The sequence below is a fragment of the Oncorhynchus kisutch genome, linkage group LG24 (assembly GCF_002021735.2).
Source record: "Oncorhynchus kisutch isolate 150728-3 linkage group LG24, Okis_V2, whole genome shotgun sequence".
Taxonomy (NCBI): Eukaryota; Metazoa; Chordata; class Actinopteri; order Salmoniformes; family Salmonidae; genus Oncorhynchus; species Oncorhynchus kisutch.
The window spans coordinates 20985145-21005486 of record NC_034197.2 but is presented as its reverse complement, the minus strand read 5'-3'; the positions used below and the strand labels follow the sequence as shown (position 1 = coordinate 21005486).

Sequence of the window (20342 nt, the reverse complement as noted above, 5' to 3'; positions counted from 1 at the left end):
GGTCTTCCAGCATGACGACGACCTGAAACACACAGCCAGGGCAACTAAGGAGTAGCTCCGTAAGAAGCATCTCAAGGTCCTGGAGTGGCCTAGCCAGTCTCCACACCTGAACCCAATAGAACATCATTGGAGGGAGCTGAAAGTCCATATTGCCCAGCGACAGCCCCGAAACCTGAAGGATCTGGAGAAGGTCTGTATGGAGGAGTGGGCCAAAATCCCTGCTGCAGTGTGTGCAAACCTGGTCAAGAACTAAAGGAAACGTATGATCTCTGTAATTGCAAACAGGTTTCTGTACCAATATTAAGTTCTGCTTTTCTGATGTTTCAAATACTTATGTCATGCAATAAAAAGCAAATTAATTACTTATCATACAATGTGATTTTCTGGATTTTTGTTTTAGATTCCATCTCTCACAGTTAGTGTATCTATGATAAAAAATTACAGACCTCTACATGCTTTGTAAGTAGGAAAACATGCAAAATCAGTGTATCAAATATTTGTTCTCCCCACTGTATATATATAAAATCCCAGCTAATACACCATACAATCGGTACATCAAATCTCAATTTACATGGCACAGCTATCAATCTTGGTCATGAAATTAAGCTGGCACGGTTGAAGTCGGAAGTTTACATACACCTTAGCCAAATACATTTAAACTCAGTTTCGCAATTCCTGACATTTAATCCTAGTAAAAATTCCCTTAGGATCACCACTTTATTTTAAGAATGTGAAATAGAATGATTTCGGCTTTTATTTCTTTCATCACATTCCCAGTGGGTCAGAAGTTTACATACACTCAATTAGTATTTGGTAGCAATGCATTTAAATTGTTGAACTTGGCTCAAATGTTTTGGGTAGCCTTCCACAAGCTTCCCACAGTAAGTGGGGTGAATTTGGGCCCATTCCTCCTGACAGCTGGTGGAACTGAGTAAGGTCTGCAGGCCTCCTAGCTCGCACACGCTTTTCCAGTTCTGCCCACAAATTTTCTATAGGATTGAGGTGAAGGCTTTGATGTCCACTTCAATACCTTGACGCCTGAAGGTACGTCAGTTATTTCATACCGCTCAGGACGTGTTCTGTCTCCTAGAGATGAATGCACTTTGATGTGAAAAGTGCAAATCAATCCCAGAACAGCAAAGAACCTTGAAGATGCTGGAGGAAACAGGTACAGAAGTATCTATATCCACAGTAAACTGAGTCCTTGCAAGCCGAAGAACACCAACCCAACCGTGAAGCACGGGGGTGGCAGCATCATGTTGTGGGGGTGCTTTGCTGCAAGAGGGACTGGTGCACTTCCCAAAATAGATGGCATAATGAGGTGGGAAATTATGTGGAGATATTGAAGCAACATCAAGACATCAGTTAAAAGTTCAAGTTAAAGCTTGGTCACAAATGGGTCTTCCAAATGGACAATGACCCCAAGCACACTTCCAAAGTTGTGGCAAAATGGCTTAAGGACAACAAAGTCAAGGTATTGGAGTGGCCATCACAAAGCCCTGACCTCAATCATATAGAAAAGGTGTGGGCAGAACTGAAAAGGCGTGTGCGAGCAAGTTGGCCTACAAACCTGACTAAGTTACACCAGCTCTGTCAGGAGGAATGGACCCAAATTCACCCAACGTATTGTGGGAAGTTTGTGGAAGGCTACCCGAAACGATTGACCCAAGTTAAACAATTTAAAGGCATTGCTACCAAATACTAATTGAGTGTATGTAAACTTCTGACCCACTGGGAATGTGATGAAAGAAATAAAAGCTTAAATAAATCACTACTATTATTCTGACACATTCTTAAAATGATATGATCCTAACTGACCTAAAACAGGGAATTTTTATTAGGATTAAATGTCAGGAATTGTGAAAAACTGAGTTTAAATGTATTTGGCTAAGGTGTATGTAAACTTCCGACTTTAACTGTATCAAAGAGTGAAATGGAAGATAACACTACACATCTAATTAGCTGTTTTAAAAACACACACAATCTCAATTGTCTTTATTTTATGATTCTTTTATCTAAATAAAGACAGACTGTCCTGTTCAGGCACATATAAATTATACTAATACATATGGAAGGGTCAACCCACAGAAGGAAATTAGTCTGGCTGAAGGTCAGTGCAAAATGCGAAGCATCACAAAAACGTGACAGACAGTCCTTCACTGACGTTTGGCTACTGCTCCTGTGAGGAAAATAGTGAAGATAAAAGGGAGTCAATTTTCATTTTGAATTACATCTCAGTACGTTACGCAAGAACAATGTACGATATTGAGCAGAATGTAGGTCCAACATATTATGCATTAGTAACACATCCTCAATACAAAATGTGCATGGATTCTTATACTGACCTTAATGTTTCTCTGAATTAGATATGGTGCTCTCAAATCATTCTGGCAGTTTGTGTATGCCATGCCAAGCCCCATTCCTAAGCCAAAGGCAACTGGCCAGGTGTGTCCTGAGGAAAGCAAAATTTGTCCAAGCTATTTTCTCTTGAAAATACATTTACTCACAGAAATGTCTGAGGCACACTACCGTGATGACCTAAACAATGCTGTGTGCAGATATTTTCTTTTCACATGGTCCTTTCCTAGACTGGGAACTAAGACCACGTGGTCAAGTGAGAGCTTATGTTCCAAATGGTCTGGCCACAATATTTTTTAACTCCTGTTGAGTCCCATGTTAATTGACTGAATGCACACAGTTTTGGGCTATCGCACTAAATGCGATAGACCAAACACACAGAGAACCAACCAATGTAAAAGCACAACCCCCTTCATTAATGACTTAACGTGTTCACAACATCAAAAGAGCCTCCCTAGATGCAAATTGAAGGTGCTAGCTATGTAACTAACATGCATCTGGTCAGGGCTGAGTATGCTCCTTTCCAGCAGAGTTGCAGGAATTGTGGTTGATGCACAAACAGGCCAGCACAATGCAACCTGGCTTGGCTTGGTTCAGTTCAGGTCAGTAGTGTGAAATAGTCAAGGCCACAATGGCTGCTCCACTGCAAATATTCCATATTTTGCATCATCAGTCTGCACCCCATAAAGAATGTTTATCTCTGGCCATTGTTAACAATCCTGTGAACAGTGAAAGTACTCACGTTTGAAGAATACCACAGAAAACACGATTCCTAAGCCCAGACCAGCACCTTAAAACAAGTAACACAGGGAGAAATGTTCAGGTAACAGAACTGAGACAGGAAATATGGGGCCAGAACCTGTACTGGCAGAGATGTAGCTAGCCATCTTGTCTCCACCAATGCACATCAAAAAGGATACACGATGAAAGCATTGTATAATGCCAAAGTATCATACCTTTAACACATTTACCTAGAAAATGTAAACGAATATCCAATGGCTTGAGACATCTTATGCCTCTAGGCCCTACACCCCTTTGGACAAACAATGACAGGTTATAACTATGTAGTAGCAGCAACAATGTTTGCTGGCTACCAAAATATGTTATTCACATCTTGCACGCTAGCTATGTGACTAACTGGACTGACAGTGATTGTAAATTACTAACTGATACTATAACAGTTAACGTTAGCTATATTACGAGAATAGGATGGCTGGCTGCTGCTACCACCACCTACTACTACTACTCGTCCTTAGCAGACCTTCTAACTAGCTCAGTAGCTAGCAGTAAGTGATAGCTAGCTAATACTGACATGTTACTTTTAGTTGTATTATCTGGCAAAGCAGACTATAGCGAACGTTCTGGAACAAATTGAGTTATTTACCAAGTTTAACGGCGCTATCTGCGAGGCATCGATCCAGCTTTTTCCCCAGTTCCTTTTCAGACATGTTTAGCTTTTTGCTTGCTAAAAATGTCAAACGCAGTCCTTGGATTTCGGAGCCTTTATCTAGATCTCGCGATAGCTCGTTTTACTTGAAGAGGAACATAATACTCCATCTAGCGACTGAACTGGGAAATTCAAAGATAATTTTATAGCCAAGACCAGAAGTCTTAGCGGCATCCCGATTAAAGGGACATTTTCACCAAATCTATCCATCAAGCAGGTGGCCAATATCTTGCAATGTCAGCATTTCCTTTTGCTGTAAAATAACCAGTTTGAGGAATTTGATTACTATTTATTAAACATTAATACATTTGCTTATCAACACATTGAATAAATTACAGCTCACTTTTTGCAATAATGACAAGACAGTTTTATGAGATGACAGTGTCAAATACAACTGTTGCATTATAAAACCTCAAATCATTTGAGCCTCAAATCAAATGTACTTATTAAAGAGAAGATCTGGAACTTTGGCCACTACAGAAGTCATTTTTTTAAACTCCTGCTTTGGGCTGGATGTGTCAATGCGGAATTAATTTAAGTGATCCTTCCACAAGATCTAGTCCCAACACAAATCACTGAGGTAAAGACAGTTTCAGAATGGATATTCGACAGATATTTGCCTGTTTTCCTTACATCCACCAACAGCAGTTAGGGACCATCAACATAGTGACAAATCTAATTTTTCAAATTTCAATAAAATGTTCAAAACTGGTTCTTTGTCGATTTACATCTCACACTATTTTAAATTATGTATTTACATTTTTGAATTTCAATAGCTCTTTGGTCATGTGACCTACTGACTTCAAACAAGATTCAGAATGTACACTCAGTGGGCCTACACATTGCACACCCTTTAGTTTGTCCATTTTCGTCTCACGTGTTTATACATTCATTTTTCAAACTTTAACATTTCAATAGCTCCTTGGTCATGTGACCTACTGACCTCAAACAAGGTTCAGAATGGCCACTGGCTACCATTCTATATTGCACACCCTTTTGTATGTCCATTTTAAACTCACGCAATTTTACATTAATTTGCCTGCTCTACCCCCCGTGAAGGACAGTGTCACTCACACACCTATTCACTAGGGCCTTCTCCCTGGGGCCTTCCTGACCTCCAGACAGGCCCCCATTGACCTGGCCTCCACACCTACTCTCACTACCCGGTCAACACCCCTCTCCCTTGGCCTTAGAGTATAGCTTACTCCCTGGAATTACTAAGACATCTATAGTCCCACTGTCAGGAACCATGTGCACCTGGCAACCCGCAACAGGCTCTGTGCACCTGGTAAACCGAAACAGGCTCTGTGCTCCTGGTGACACGCCCACTTTTTTCTGCTCACAGACTAAGTCCCCACTCCAACCTCCTTGGCCTGAGTGCTGCCCCCACCCCACGAGTCCGGCCACCCATGCTTGGACTCGGGGTACCCCCCCGCCTTGATGGAGGCCTCCTTGTGCAACTGGTAACCTGAAACAAGTTCTGTGCACCTGGTGACCCGCCCGCTTTTATCTGCTCAGAGACTAAGTCCCCAACCCAACCTCCACAGCCTGAGTGCTGCCCCCAGCCCCTGAGTCACGTCTGGGGGTATCAGAGGCTTTTCTGTCTTACAAACTGGACATCAGTCTGACATTCTGTTTTGCCTTTGCCTACTCCCTTTGTTATAATAAATATCGGAGCTCAACCATTTGCCTCCTGTGTCTGCATTTGGGTCTTGCATTGTGCCCTTATACTGTGGACATTCTGAAAGTAGTTTAAGGTCAGTAGGTCACATGACCAAGGAGAAATTCAAATGTTACATTTTGTAAAATACAAGTAAAATTGTGTGAGATGAAAATGGACAAACCTAAGGGTGTGCAATATAGAAGGGTAGTCAGTGTACATTCTGAACCTTGTTTGAAGTCAGTAAGTCACATGACCAAGGAGCTATTGACATTTTTTTAAATATTTTTTTAATCATGTAAAGACCTGCGAGATGAAAATGGACAAACTAAAGGGTGTGCAATGTGTAGGCCCACTGACTGTACATTCTGAACATTGTTTGAGTCAAGTAGGTCACATGACCAAGGAGCTATTGAAATTTGAATGTAAAAAAGTTTGTACTTTGTTTACGCTCCCTAACTCATTTAACTAGGAATACAAAATGCTGCTCACATTTCCACATGTTTATTAGCTTTGGAAAGCGAATTCATGTCCAAATCGTGAAAATAAGACCCGTGCAATGTTATGTGCAATTTTTCCAACATCATGACACTTATTTGGTCTGTGGCTCAAGTGGTTTGAAAGCTAATGAGGTTTGAAAGCGCAAATATCCGTCAAATATCCAACTTGAAACTGTCTTTACCTCTACACAAATCTAGGGTTCAGTGCAGTTGGTCATACGTTCTATCGGTTCGGTTGGTTGCCAGAGACAAGACCCAGTCCGTCAGTCTTTTTGTTCTGTATCTATGGATGCGGCGCAGTCGTTCGTTCTAAATGTTCCATGGCCATACTGGCTGGCAACATTTGTATCCCTTGCTTGCTAGCCAGCCATCCAGCCAACTACGGCTAACTCAGTCACGTCAGAAAGTGCAGTGACATTTTGTAGTGACATTTATTTTGATTCATCCATAACAATGAGCCGCGATTTTGCCTGGCATAGAAAATGTGCTCACTCGTCAGGACACTGTTGTTCAGAGGATCTAGCTAACACAGCTAACACAATCACTTCAAACTGAAGCTGGAAAGACTGCAAACTAGCTTCATTTAGTTAAGTTTGATCTTTTTTCAATTGACATTTCTTTGTATATATCCATAAAAATTATGCCAGCTGATTCATGATTTCGACTGACTGAGAAACGCTCACTGTCTGTCCAACCTCTCCTACCAACACTTTCATTACTATGGGACAGCTGGAGGTCAAATTTGAATATTGAAACAATGTTGGAAATGTCGGAGAGGTTTATACAAATCTCAGCTGTTGAAAACAAAATGTTTGTCTAAAAGAAATGTGAGATAATGTCTAGATGCTTTTTATAGTGGAGATCAAGTTTATAAATTGCCTGGCTGGGCTGATGAGACAGTGGATTGCACAGTCAGATGGAACAGAGTAAATAGGCATTTTAATGTCATCGATTTAGCCGGTGGCAACTTTTGGAATAGACACAGGCTGGAATATGGTTTTAACCAATCAGCATTCAGGATTAGACCCACCGTTGCATAAACATGTATAATCTATGAGCAAAATTACTGTTCTACTTCAATTAGCCACAAAATCCCTAGTCTTCTGGAAGCTGTGTGGCGCCATTTTGAGTAGGTCCGATCTCTCCGGAATCCTTGGTACGTTCTTACCCCATTGAAGTAGAAATTTAACATGGTTAAGGTAAGGGTTAAGTGTACGCTGGGAGTCAGGAAGCAAGTACAGGGAGTGAATAATTGAATAAATAGAACATACAAAATACAAAACAAGAAACACGAAAAGCGCACAGACATGAACCCGAAACAGAGTCAACAATGCCTGAGGGAAAAAACACAGGGAGTGACAGATATAGGGAAGGAAATCAGGGAGGTGGAGTCCAGGTGAGTCTCATGAGGCGCAGGTACAGGTAACGATAGTGGCAGGTGGCAGTAATCATGAGACAACGAGGACATGAAAGGGGGAGTGGGAGTAAATGTGACAGTACCCCCTCCCTGGCGCGCGGCTCCAGCCATAGGACGCCAACCAGAGGGACGGTCCTGGGGACCATGCCAGTTGCCTCAGCTGAGGCGTGGGGGCCTGATAAGCCAGCTGAGGCATCCCCGGTTGCTTCGGCAGGGGCACTTGGACCCGAAACAAGATTCTCTGGTCTGATGAAACCAACATTGAACTCTGTGGCCTGAATGCCAAGCGTCACGTCTGGAGCAAACCTAGCACCATCCCTTCTGTGAAGCATGATCGTGGCAGCATCATGCTGTGGGGATGTTTTTCAGCGGCAGGGACTGGGAAACGAATCAGCAAAGATGGACTGAGCAAAGTACAGAGATATCCTTGATTAAAATCTGCTCTAGAGCATTCAGGACCACAGACTGAGACGAAGGTTCCCCTTCCAACAGGACAATGACCCTAAGCACACAGCCAAGACAACGCAGGAGTGGCTTCGGGACAAGTCTCTGAATGTTCTTGAGTGGCACAACCAGAACCTGAGACTTGAACCCGATCGAACATCTCTGGAGAGACCTGAAAATAGCTGTGCAGCAACACTCCCCATCCAACCTGACAGAGCTTGAGAGGATCTGCTGAGAAGAATGGAAAAACTCCCCAACTACAGGTGTGCCAAGCTTGTTGAGTCATACCCAAGAAGACTCGAGGCTGTAATCGCTGCCAAAGGTGCTTCAACAAAGTACTGTGTAAAGGGTCTGAATAGTTATGTAAATGTCATATTTCACATACATAAAAAACAAAACAATTTGCTAACATTTCTAAAAAACTGTTTTTGCTTTGTCATTATGGGGTATTGATGAGGATTTTTTTGTTTTGTTGAATAAGTCTGAAACCTAACAAAATGTGGAAGAAGTCAATGGGTCTGAATACTTTCTGAAGGCACTCTATACCCACAGAATTAAATGAACCGTGGGTCCTGAATACCAAAAAATGTGTAAACATTTTTAGTCTGGCTTCGACCCTTGGTCATATAAACACATAAGAAATGGAAAAATGTGTAGAGTTGTGTAAAATATCTGCCCCATGAAAGATGAAAAATGTGCTTTAAAACTGCTACATTTTCTCTCCGCCAACAAGAGGGGTGTGAACAGTTTGGGGTTACATGGGTTGCGATGTGGGGGTTTGTTACTATGCCGTTAAATGACTATCCATCCGGACCTTTACCACCTAGGAAATGTGTGTGACGGGTCCTTTCCAAATAGTACTTGAGTACCCCTGATATATACCATACGAAGAAATGGAGTCAATAAATGTATTTTTTCACAGAAATAATGCAAGAATGTCAGAATCACAGGCTATTAAATTAAATTGTTCCACATATGTCCCACACTGCCTCCTTGCTGTGAATTTGCATCACCTAGCTGTGAATGTGCACTGGCATGTATTAGCAGCTCAAGGCTCAGACACGCTCCTTCCCCGGGAGCGGAGTGCTCTGGCTGGGAGGTGAGCTGGAGTGGCCGGCACGGGGATTAGCAGGAGGGAACACGACAAAAACCATGATACCTGTAGAGCACTTGTGGCCAGAGCCTTGCTTACAAATAGCACCCTCACAGTGGAGTATGTTCTATTCAACACAAAGACTTGAGATTCACATATCCACAAGGAGTAGCAAATAGACTTCACACAGCTCTCTCTCACACAAACAACCAAACACCAACAGGAGCAATACCATTAACCTTGTGTGTGTGTAGTAAAGGATAACTTGGAGAATTTGTTGTTTTTCCCTCTTCTTGCCATTCCACTCAAGCTGCCTTTGCTCTCACACGTTGTAGCCCACCTCTCAATTTGCCCTCCCCCCAGCGAGTGTCATCATGACACGCAGCTTTGAAACATACAGCCACAGAATTGCTCACTCTGGCTCCAACGCTGAGGAAAGCAGGACTATTGGGCACGACGAAGAGATAGAATCAGTGCCGACACTTCTTATCACAACTGCAACAGGAGCCAATAAGAGGTTTTCACAGAAATGACTGATGGGCCCCTCTGTTAACCCTGTGAACAATGTGGTGAACGGATTATCAAAACAGGACCTCAGTGGCTTCTCTTTATTCTTCTCAAGTGTCAGGAAAGCTTTATCAGCACTAACTAGCACCAGAGGTCACATACATTTTGTGCTTCACAGCAATTGTTGGCATTCACAGACTGGAAGAGGAACAGGGAAGCTCTCACATTGACCAATGTCAACCACCGCTATGGACAACTCAACCTTACCTGGCTTAGATGCAGCAACTGCAAGTGGGGATGCTGATAACCCTTTAGGGAGTTCCAATGGCAGCTTGTCCGAAACCAGTGCCTGGGGCATCAGTGGCAGTGGTCCTTGGTTGTTGGCGTGCATGTTATCCCTCATCATCCTGATGACGGCTTGTGGCAACACTCTGTTGATCGCTCTGGTGTTTGCCCAACGCTCCTTACGCAACACCTCCAACTGTTTCCTGGTGTCTCTCTTCCTGTCTGACCTGATGGTGGCTCTGGTGGTGATGCCGCCGGCAATGCTCAATGTGCTGTACGGGGCCTGGGTGTTGTGGCCGGGCTTCTGCCCCGTGTGGCTCTGCTTCGACGTTATGTGCTGTAGTGCCTCCATTCTCAACCTGTGTGTGATCAGCCTGGACCGCTACCTCCTCATCATCTCGCCGCTGCGCTACAAGCAGAGGATGACCCCTCCTCGGGCCCTTCTTCTGGTGGGAGGGGCCTGGGGTCTGGCCGCCCTCACCTCCTTCTTGCCCATCAAGATGAACTGGCACAGCTTGGGTCATGGGAGTGGCCATTCCCCAATGCACGGGGCTGGCAGTGCCAACGTCAGCACATACCCAGAGCTGAGCTTGTGGTACCACGCCTCCTACTTCCAGCTGTCGCAGTCCGGTGGTCTGTCCTTCCAGTGCTGTCTGCGGGTTACCTTTCCTTTTGCCCTGGTGGCGTCAGTCCTCACCTTCTTCCTGCCATCCAGTGCCATCTGCTTCACCTACTGTCAGATTCTCCTGGCGGCGCGGAGACAGGCGAGGCGGGTGGCGGCGCTAAGTCAACCTCCGTACCCGCATCATTCGCCTGGGGAGCCTTCTCACCCTCCGTCACCAGGTGGGGGCGCCGCCGGACATGCTCACCTCGAAGGAGATGACTACAGTCATCAGGAGAACCCTGTGTCACGCCACGTGCCGGTGAGAGCATGGGGTGGTAGAGGAAATTAATTGGGATACAATGATGCTACATCCCAATGCTGTATAATCCGTCCCTGTTTGATCAGTGTGTGCCTTGATAGGTTTCCACCATGGTGCCTTCTCTGCCTCTCATGCCCTCTCAGATTGGTTGTCATGAAGGAAAACAAATGTGGGGATTTAGCTAAAATAATTAGGACACAACCATTGACTTGGGAGATGGATTCAAGAATTTGAGATTACGAAGGTGTTGTGGGCTGATTAGGTGTGTGTACACTCCCCTACGTATATTTATTTGGACAGTGAAGCTAAAACTTTAAATTTGGGTCTATACTCCAGCATAAAAAATATATATATGAGACAATAGTACAGAATGTCACCGTTTATGAGTGTTTTCATGCATATCTGTTTTACAGTTGAATACACTTTATGTATCTAATCCCCCACATTTGAAATTCACTTAAAGAGTATTCAATTTAGTCAAAAGTTTAGTGTTTGATCCCATATTACTAGCACACAATGATTACATCAAGCTTGTGACTTTACAAATGTATTGAATGCATTTGCAGTTTGTTTTGGTTGTGTTTCAGATTATGTTCTGTAAAACAGAAATTCATGGTCAATAACAAATCCTCTGAAAGATACAAAGAGGGAGGAGGGTCAATGGCGCCTGTTGATGGAGAACTGGTTGATAGAATAAATGGCATTGTATTTTTCTAGTCAATGACCTGTGCTACACTCCTGAGATTGAGGGCCTTGGAAAGTGATTCATAACAATGTTATTCCACACAGACTTTTCAATGTTTTCAACACTTCACATCTCTTTCAATGTGAGCATTACATCTTGTTAAATGCAAGAGTTAGGCCTACATACCTTTCCTTTTTTCTGAGACTCCTCGACAAATCAGGCCAAGGATGCATCTAAAGTGACATCTTCTTGTCTCTTCTCCTGAAAGCAATTTGGTGGAAGCTATCATTTATTTTCTTTTGCTACTCCAGCTATAAATGTTAGCTCCATTTGTGTAAGTGCACATTGTTACATAGGTGCTTAAAGCTATTTATACCGGTTTGCTGTTTGTACACAAATAACTTTCTATGCATTAGATTTGTGCTCACCCTGGAAATATTGTTTTTATTCCACTTCATTGTTTTAATTCAAGTTCATTTGCAAATCCTTGAAATTGTGCATGCCGCGAACAGGTAAACCGTTTTAGGGCGGCAGGTAGCCTAGAGGTTAAGAGCGTTGTTCTTATCCCAGAGCCAACTAGGTGAAAAATGTGTCGATGTGCCCTTGAGCAAAGTCCTTAACCCTAATTGCTCCTGTAAGTCACTCTGGATAAGAGTGTCTGTAAAATGTTTTAAGAATCATGTAACAATGTGGACCTGTAGCTACCTTGTAAAATTAAATAAATACCTAGGTTTTTTGGATACATTGAGATGCAGTCCTTGCCCGTGTCCGAATACCTATACTAGCATACTACATACTAAAACGGCATACTTATGTACTCATTGTCGCATAGCCTACTATTTAGCACCTACCGTTTAGTAAAAAGGAGGCGATACATTATGCCACAGCCGCAACGCAGTAGCAGCTCCTGACTGGATATGTGGATTTTTCCAAATTCAGATATGCATCACATTGACCAGCATGATAATATCTCATTTCAAATTTGATTAATTTCTCTAAACTCTGAATAGAATAAAAATTGAGTTATGGGCTCACTCAGGCTGGTTATTTGTAGACTATCACATTCAACCTACACTTTAGCCCGTATAATCCATTTATCCTATTTAAAAAACTCTGAAGACAGAAACATATAATTTGGTTCAATTTCAACAAATGCATTAGTGAAACCAAAGTCCTGTAACATATACATTAAATCAAATAGCCTAGTAGGCACACCAAAACTTTTCAAATGTTCACATCAAAAGGCTATTGCATAGAAAAACCTGGAACTGCTGGACAGCAACATAAACTAAAGCACTGATCAGTGGGACCGAGATCAAAACGACTGCTAAAGCTTGATCCATAAATGACTGATGTGATTTCAACAACGCAAACACATCCCGAGATCCACGGTGCCGACAAATTCAGAAATTAAAAGATGGTTTAGTATTTACACTGAAAAAATATATAATCGCAACATGCAACAACTTCAAAGATTTTATTGAGTTACAGTTCATATAAGGAAATCAGTCAATTGAAATACATTAATTAGTCCCTTAACTATGGATTTCACATGACTGAGAATACATATATGCATCAGTTGGTCACAGACACTTAAAAAAAAGAAATTAGGGGCATGGATCAGAAAACCAGTGACCATGCAGCATGACACATCTCCTTTGCATAAAGTTGGTCAGGCTGTTGATTGCAGCCAGTGGATGTTGTCCCACTCATCTTCAATGGCTGTGCGAAGTTGCTGGATATTGGCGGGAACTGAAACACACTGTCGTACATGTCGATACAGAGCATCCCAAATATGGTCAGTGGGTGACATGTTTGGTGAGTATACAGGCTATGGAAGAACTGGGACATTTTCAGCTTCCAGGAATTGTGTACAGATCCTTGCGACATGAGTCTGTGAAATATCATGCTGAAACATGAGGTGATGGCAGCAGATGAATGGCACGACAATGGGCCTCAGGATCTCGTCACAGTATCTCTATGCATTCAAATTTTCATCGATAAAATGTAATTGTGTTTGTTGTCCGTAGCTTAAGCCTGCCCATACCATAACCCCAACGCCACCATGGGGCACTCTGTTCACACGTTGACATCAGCAAGCCACCTGCCCCAACAATGCCATACACGTTGTCTGCCATCTGCCCGGTAAAGTTGAAACCAGGATTCATTCGTAAAGAGCACACTTCTCCAGCATGCCAGTGGCCATCGAAGGTGAGTATTTGCCCAAGTCAGTTACGACATCGAACTGCAGTCAGGTCAAGACCCTGGTGAGGACGACAAGCAGGCAAATGAGCTTCCCTGAGACGGTTTCTGACAGTTTGTGCAGAAATTCTTTGGTTGTGCAAACCCACAGTTTCATCAACTGTTCTCAGACAATCCCGCAGGTGAAGAAGCCGGATGTGGTCCTGGGCTGGCATGGTTACACAGTGGACATTCCTGCAGTCATCATGCCAATTGTACTCTCCCTCAAAACTTGAGACATCTGTGGCATTGTGTTGCGTGACAAATCCCAAGCACAAGGTGCACCTGTGTAATGATCATGTTCTTTAATCAGCTTTTTGATATGCCACACCTGTCAGGTGGATGGATTATCTTGACAAAGGAGAACTGCTCACTAACAGGAATGTAAACAAACATTTTAGAGAAAAGCTTTTTGTGCATTCCTGGGATCATTTACAGTGGGGAGAACACATTTTTGATACACTGCTGATTTTGCAGGTTTTCCTACTTACAAAGCATGTAGAGGTCTGTAATTTTTATCATAGGTACACTTCAACTGTGAGAGACGGAATCTAAAACAAAAATCCAGAAAATCACATTGTATGATTTTTAAGTAATTAATTTGCATTTTATTGCATGACATAAGTATTTGATACATCAGAAAAGCAGAACTTAATATTTGGTACAGAAACCTTTGTTTGCAATTACAAAGATCATACGTTTCCTTTAGTTCTTGACCAGGTTTGCACACACTGCAGCAGGGATTTTGGCCCACTCCTCCATACAGACCTTCGCCAGATCCTTCAGGTTTCGGGGCTGTCGCTGGGCAATATGGACTTTCAGCTCCCTCCAAAGATTTTCTATTGGGTTCAGGTCTGGAGACTGGCTAGGGCACTCCAGGACCTTGAGATGCTTCTTACGGAGCCACTCCTTAGTTGCCCTGGCTGTGTGTTTCGGGCCTTTGTCATCCTGGAAGACCCAGCCACGACCCATCTTCAATGCTCTTACTGAGGGATGGAGGTTGTTGGCCAAGATCCCGCAATACATTGCCCCATCCATCCTCCCCTCAATACGGTGCAGTCGTCCTGGTCCCTTTGCAGAAAAGCATCCCTAAAGAATGATGTTTCCACCTCTATGCTTCACGGTTGGGATGGTGTTCTTGGGGTTGTACTCATCCTTCTTCTTCCTCCAAACACGGCGAGTGGAGTTTAGACCAAAAAGCTCTATTTTTTTCTCATCAGACCACATGACCTTCTCCCATTCCTCCTCTGGATCATCCAGATGGTCATTGGCAAACTTCAGACTGGCCTGGACATGCGCTGGCTTGAGCAGGGGGACCTTGCGTGCGCTGCACGATTTTAATCCATGACGGCGTGTGTTACTAATGCTTTTCTTTGAGACTGTGGTCCCAGCTCTCTTCAGGTCATTGACCAGGTCCTGCCGTGTAGTTCTGGGCTGATCCCTCACCTTCCTCATGATCATTGATGCCCCACGAGGTGAGATCTTGCATGGAGTCCCAGACTGAGGATGATTGACAGTCATCTTGAACTTCTTCCATTTTCTAATAATTGCACCAACAGTTGTTACCTTCTCACCAAGCTGCTTGCCTATTGTCCTGTAGCCCATCCCAGCCTTGTGCAGGTCTACAATTTAACCCTGATGTCCGTACACAGCTCTCTGGTCTTGGCCATTGTGGAGAGGTTGGAGTCTGTTTGATTGAGTGTGTGTACAGGTGTCTTTTATACAGGTAACGAGTTCAAACAGGTGCAGTTAATACAGGTAATGAGTGGAGAACAGGAGGGCTTCTTAAAGAAAAACTAACAGGTCTGTGAGAGCCAGAATTCTTACTGGTTGGTAGGTGATCAAATACTTATGTCATGCAATAAAATGCAAATTAATTACTTAAAAATCATACAATGTGATTTTCTGGACTTTTGTTTTAGATTCCGTCTCTCACAGTTGAAGTGTACCTATGATAAAAATTACAGACCTCTACATGCTTTGTAAGTAGGAAAACCTGCAAAATCGGCAGTGTATCAAATACTTGTTCTCCCCACCGTGTTTCAGCTCATGAAACATGGGACCAACACTTTACATGTTGTGTTTATATTTTTGTTCAGTGTAGATTAAAAGAGTACAAACACTTTTCAATGAGAAAACAGAAATCCGCTATTCAGCATCTTCCCAATTAAGCAGCCTAGTTTTTTTGTCTGGCTACTTGAAGACAACCAGGGCCTATCACTTGCAGCCAACCTCTTCCAATGCATTGTGGAAAACTGTGCATCAAGTTATACTAGATGAAGAACTGAAATGAATAGGGCATCACATCATGGCATTTTAAACCATACTAGATTTTAGATAATTCTCATTCTATAAAACCTATTTTTGCATACTGAGAATACATTATTGCGTTGTTTCCCGCTATTAGTTGATTTCGGTAGCGCATCTCCATATCTAATTAACCGGCTGTTGTCAAACTGAAATTAGTATTACATCCGGGCATTTAAAGTATACTTGATTTTTGAAATGTCGCACACTATTAAACCGTTTTTTTTTTGCATACTCAAATGGCCTATTTAGGATGCAAGTATAGGTATTGGGACACGGCCCTTGTCTCTGACCGCCCTGTCTGTCCCTCTGTCCTCAGTTGTCGGTGAACAGCGAGCGGCGGCTGGCCCACCGGCAGGGACGGAGGGCAGTGAAGGCCAGTCTGACCCTGGGAGTCCTGCTGGGCCTCTTCTTCAGCGCCTGGCTGCCCTTCTTCATCACCAACATGGCCCAGGTCAGTGGCTCAAACTGTATCGGCCTCTTTATTAAAGAGTGATTTAAACATACTATTACATTAATGTCAAGCATAGAAGAGTATACATGTTCTCCTGAAATCCTAGTGAAATCTCAATTTCCAAACGTTCACTTTACCTCCACATTAATAAAGAAATTGGCCAATAAAATGCACAATCGAATCTGGTCATTATTTCTCTTCGATATCAATGATATTGTTTCTTCTTGCAGCGCTTGCAGTAAACTTTGGGATTCAAAGCACATTTCAATCGAGGGCTTTTCAAAAAATGATGAGCTCAACACTAGGGGATCAGCTAGCTGCTCTGAGCGGAGATGAATAGAAATCTATAAATTGGTTGAAGCTCATCTTCTCAGGGTCGAAACTTGCAACCCACATGCACACAGTATATTGTATAGCACATCTGTTATCATTATGTTTGTGTACACCCTCCCTATTCATTGCCAATTATTCCCTGTATTACAGAACCTGGACCACATCCATTCCGTGTGTGACGCTCCATCTTATGGCAATTAAGTTTGCTTTGTGTGTGCTCTGAGGTTGCCTTATTCCTGTGGGAAAGGTGTCAGCTAGAATAGGGTTTCCCAAACTCAGTTATTTGAAGTAACTGTGTAGTGCTAAGAAAATACCAAAACGGGCACCAAAACGGGCACCAAAACGGGCACCAAAACGGGGAGGGGGTGGGGTCAAGTGGATACTAAATAGATTGGTTGTATGAATGGAAATGGATGTCGGTCAAGTGGAATAATAAGCAGTAGAAAATTAAAGACAGAAATGTTGTTTGAAAATGTTCCCTTATCTACTGGAACATACTGTATATTTAATGTCCACTCATCCTTCTTGAATTTAGTGCCAAATTCTAGGAGACAGGAGATTTTACTTTTGCCATAACAAATGTTTATATTATAATATTATTGTAAGATGTCTCACATGTAGAGTATATCTTCATTCACAGTGAAAAACTAACGTTTTGGAATCCTATTTCTTTCAATTCAGGTCTGTGGTCTTCATCTGAGCTCCATATTTCATTCACCTCAGTGACTCGATTGGGTGTTTTTACTGTTCCATCACCCAGGTTTATCATTGCTGGAGTGTTGCCATGTGGTTCAGCATAAAAGCAATGTGTGAAATACAATTGGGGGGGTGGGGCTCATCCCAAGAATGTGTCAATACCATGGTCTTTTTGGGGTTGTAGAATTTTAGGGAGAAAAATGATAAGATGCTTGATTAGGTGAAAGAAGCCAAACATAAAATGTACTCCCCTTCACCATTTGCTCATTATCTAAAATCAAGGGGAGCATGTTAATCATCAGGATTAAGTGTGTGACATAAAAGGATTTAATCTAAATTGGTACTTATCGTTGTCCTGCTTTCATGCTTTCAATGATCCAGTCATTTCATTTCCCATCTGTGTCCCTCACTTCACTCCTCCAGAATATAGCAGACAGAGGGCTCAAGTGTCTGCCTTCCTTTCACATGCAATGTGGTATGTGAACACCCCCCTCCCTTTTTCAGCTTCTCACTCACTGCCTCCCTCATTCATCTTCATAATATAGGACACTCCAACAGCAGTCTTCTCCCTTTCTCTCTGATATGCCATAGTGAACCAGTCTTTCACCCTTCTATGGGTTATGTCCCTATATGTATAAGCAGTATATATATGTGTATATGTATGTGTATGTGTGTGTGTGTCGTGTGTGTATGTATATATATATTCTACTTAGGTTCTGTACGCTAATGAAAAGAGCCTTTACAATATTATTTTCTGTTTTACCTCTTACTGGCTACATATTTCCTACAAGAATACTTTTCATTTAAAAAATTGTTTCACAACATCTTCATGCTACGTACATACTGAACACAACCCCGGTGCCTGCCTTTTGCTCTCTTTCTCTCTCTCTCTCTCTCTCTCTCTCTCTCTCTCTCTCTCTCTCTCTCTCGTCAGGCGGTATGTGAGTGTGTTCCCCCGGCGCTCTTTGACGCCATCACCTGGCTGGGCTATTGTAACAGCACCATGAACCCCATCATCTACCCGCTGTTCATGCGTGACTTCAAACGGGCCCTGGGGAGGCTGCTGCCCTACTGCTCCACCCACTCGCCCCACAGACCCTCACTGGCGCTCTCCCTCTCCCTCCGCAACTCCGGTGAGCCCAACCTGCCCACGGAGCCCCCCTCCCTGGCCTCCGACCCCCCACAGCCCCCCGCCACCGCCACAGACGCCGTCAACCTGTTTGACGACGACCACGCTGGGATTGAGCTGCCCCTGCGGTTGCCCAATCAGGTGGACACGCTGGACTGAAGGGGAGGATGGAGAGTAGATTGTGAAGAGATGTTACATACTGTAACTTATTACCACCAAGGGGAACTTGGCTGAGGGGAAAGGTTGGAGGAAGGTGTCATGTTAAACTCATCAAAGCAGCACTTGTGGGTGGTAGCAAGATGGAAAAATAATCTAGACTGTGCAATTTAGTGAGCATACAGGGCAGGAGTGGATGAGAGAGAGCTAGGTGCTGAGAATCACTGGGTGACTGCATTAGATGACATCACTGTGATAACAATTATAAAAAATGCCAGGGACTCATTCATGCTGCATTGTCTTCATATCCACAAAAGTGGGAGGATGTCTATGAATAGTATTGTAATTAAATGTTTTTAATTAACATCCTGCCTACATTAAAATTACATTACTTTAACACACCATACAGTGCATACATTATTCATCACTTATTAGGCTGCCATAGTTAAATACATCTAAAAGTCCTAAGGGGTTCACACGTTCATGATTAGTTCAATTAAGATGTTTTTCACTGGAAGTTGCCATTTGTGTCCACTGATGTCTTCACTGAGTGTTCTGGCACCTGAGTGTGCTGAGAAGCTAAATGAGGTCTGTCCACAGACAGCTGTGATGTTGTTGGTAATTCAAGTTGAGAAGAGGCAGAAGAACTGCAGTTGGTCCTATAACCTCCTATGTTCGCCTGTTTGGTCCCATGTGTTGATGCGTTCCCTCAAACTCGAGATGGGAAGCTACACCGTTGTCTTTATGGGCGGCATTCCCCTCAGAACAATGTTGCAGGTTACCCTGAACACTATATTTTCGGGGGAGGAAAAGTGGGCTTTCTGGACATATTTTCAACCCTTCGTAGATGGAAATGAAATATGTATACCGTGGACTTGTTGTAATAACTGGACATTATTTGACACTTTATAGATTTCACGTTGTGTAACTGAAGTTTTGTTGTGAATAAAAACACCATGTTGCTAAATTCTGCTTTATGTACTGCAGCCGTCGTTGACGGTGACGACATCGTGATGTGACAGGCAATGGTTTAGTTTATTTGAACTTGACTGGCGCCGCGCACGAGAGTCGGGCACGAGTGACATTCCGAGATATTTCCCTATTTCCATTTGCTATAGCCTATTTCAATAAATGTTATATACAGAACGCAAGAGAGAACGGTAGGCTAGACAGAGCGGAGAACTCCACCAAAGCAGTGCAAAATGTCCAGTCAGAAAATATTGTTTCTCTCTGTCGAATGCATGGGCCGTATAGCCTAAACCTATTCATAAACAAATATATATACTCTAACAGTAGTTCCCAAACTTTTTATAGTCCCATACCCCTTCAAACATTCAACCTCCAGCTGTGTACTCCCACTAGCACCAGGGTCAGCGCACTCTCAAATGATGTTTTTTGCCATCATTGTAAGCCTGCCACACACACACTATACGAAACATTTATTAAACATAAGAATGAATGTGAGTTGTCGTCACAACCGGGCTTGTGGGAAGTGACAAAGAGCTCTTATAGGACCAGGGCACAAATAATAATAATCAATAATTTTGCACTTTATTTAACCATCTTACATTTTTTTCTTTTTACGTATTTGTTGAGTAAGAGTAAGTACATTAGTAAGTACAAATTTGAGTAAGTAAGTGCATTAGAGTGTCTAGCTTGAGAAACAGACGCCTCACAAGTCCTCAACTGGCAGCGAAGAGGCAACTC

At 42.9% G+C, this 20342-nt stretch overlaps 2 protein-coding genes across 2 annotated transcripts; one reads left to right on the top strand and one right to left on the bottom strand.

The window, feature by feature from the left end:
• Positions 1-1978: 1978 nt before the first annotated feature.
• LOC109869364 (MICOS complex subunit MIC10) lies at positions 1979-3883 on the bottom strand. The gene is made up of 4 exons (XM_020459453.2): positions 3743-3883; positions 3101-3148; positions 2346-2452; positions 1979-2179 (listed from the first exon to the last, which is right to left on the bottom strand). The coding sequence occupies exons 1-4, from the start codon at positions 3804-3806 to the stop codon at positions 2171-2173; spliced, it is 228 nt and encodes a 75-aa protein (XP_020315042.1). The 5' UTR covers positions 3807-3883; the 3' UTR covers positions 1979-2170.
• Positions 3884-9674: 5791 nt separating this feature from the next.
• Positions 9675-18638, top strand: LOC109869726 (5-hydroxytryptamine receptor 6-like). The gene is made up of 6 exons (XM_020459992.1): positions 9675-10271; positions 10359-10490; positions 13548-13586; positions 13692-13721; positions 16187-16321; positions 18285-18638. The coding sequence occupies exons 1-6, from the start codon at positions 9675-9677 to the stop codon at positions 18636-18638; spliced, it is 1287 nt and encodes a 428-aa protein (XP_020315581.1).
• The last annotated feature ends 1704 nt before the right edge of the window (positions 18639-20342 follow it).

Bases quoted from the DNA above. Each gene is read 5' to 3' on its own strand.
- LOC109869364 (XM_020459453.2), bottom strand. From the start codon at position 3,806: ATGTCTGAAAAGGAACTGGGGAAAAAGCTGGATCGATGCCTCGCAGAT. The intron at 3,149-3,742 runs GTAAATAACTCA...ACTTGTTTTAAG, and splicing joins AGATAGCGCCGTTAAACTTG to GTGCTGGTCTGGGCTTAGGA. The intron at 2,453-3,100 runs GTGAGTACTTTC...TGCTTTCCTCAG, and splicing joins TTCTGTGGTATTCTTCAAAC to GACACACCTGGCCAGTTGCC.
- LOC109869726 (XM_020459992.1), top strand. From the start codon at position 9,675: ATGGACAACTCAACCTTACCTGGCTTAGATGCAGCAACTGCAAGTGGG. The intron at 10,491-13,547 runs GCGCTAAGTCAA...TATTTGCCCAAG, and splicing joins GACAGGCGAGGCGGGTGGCG to TCAGTTACGACATCGAACTG. The intron at 16,322-18,284 runs GTCAGTGGCTCA...CTCTCTCGTCAG, and splicing joins TCATCACCAACATGGCCCAG to GCGGTATGTGAGTGTGTTCC.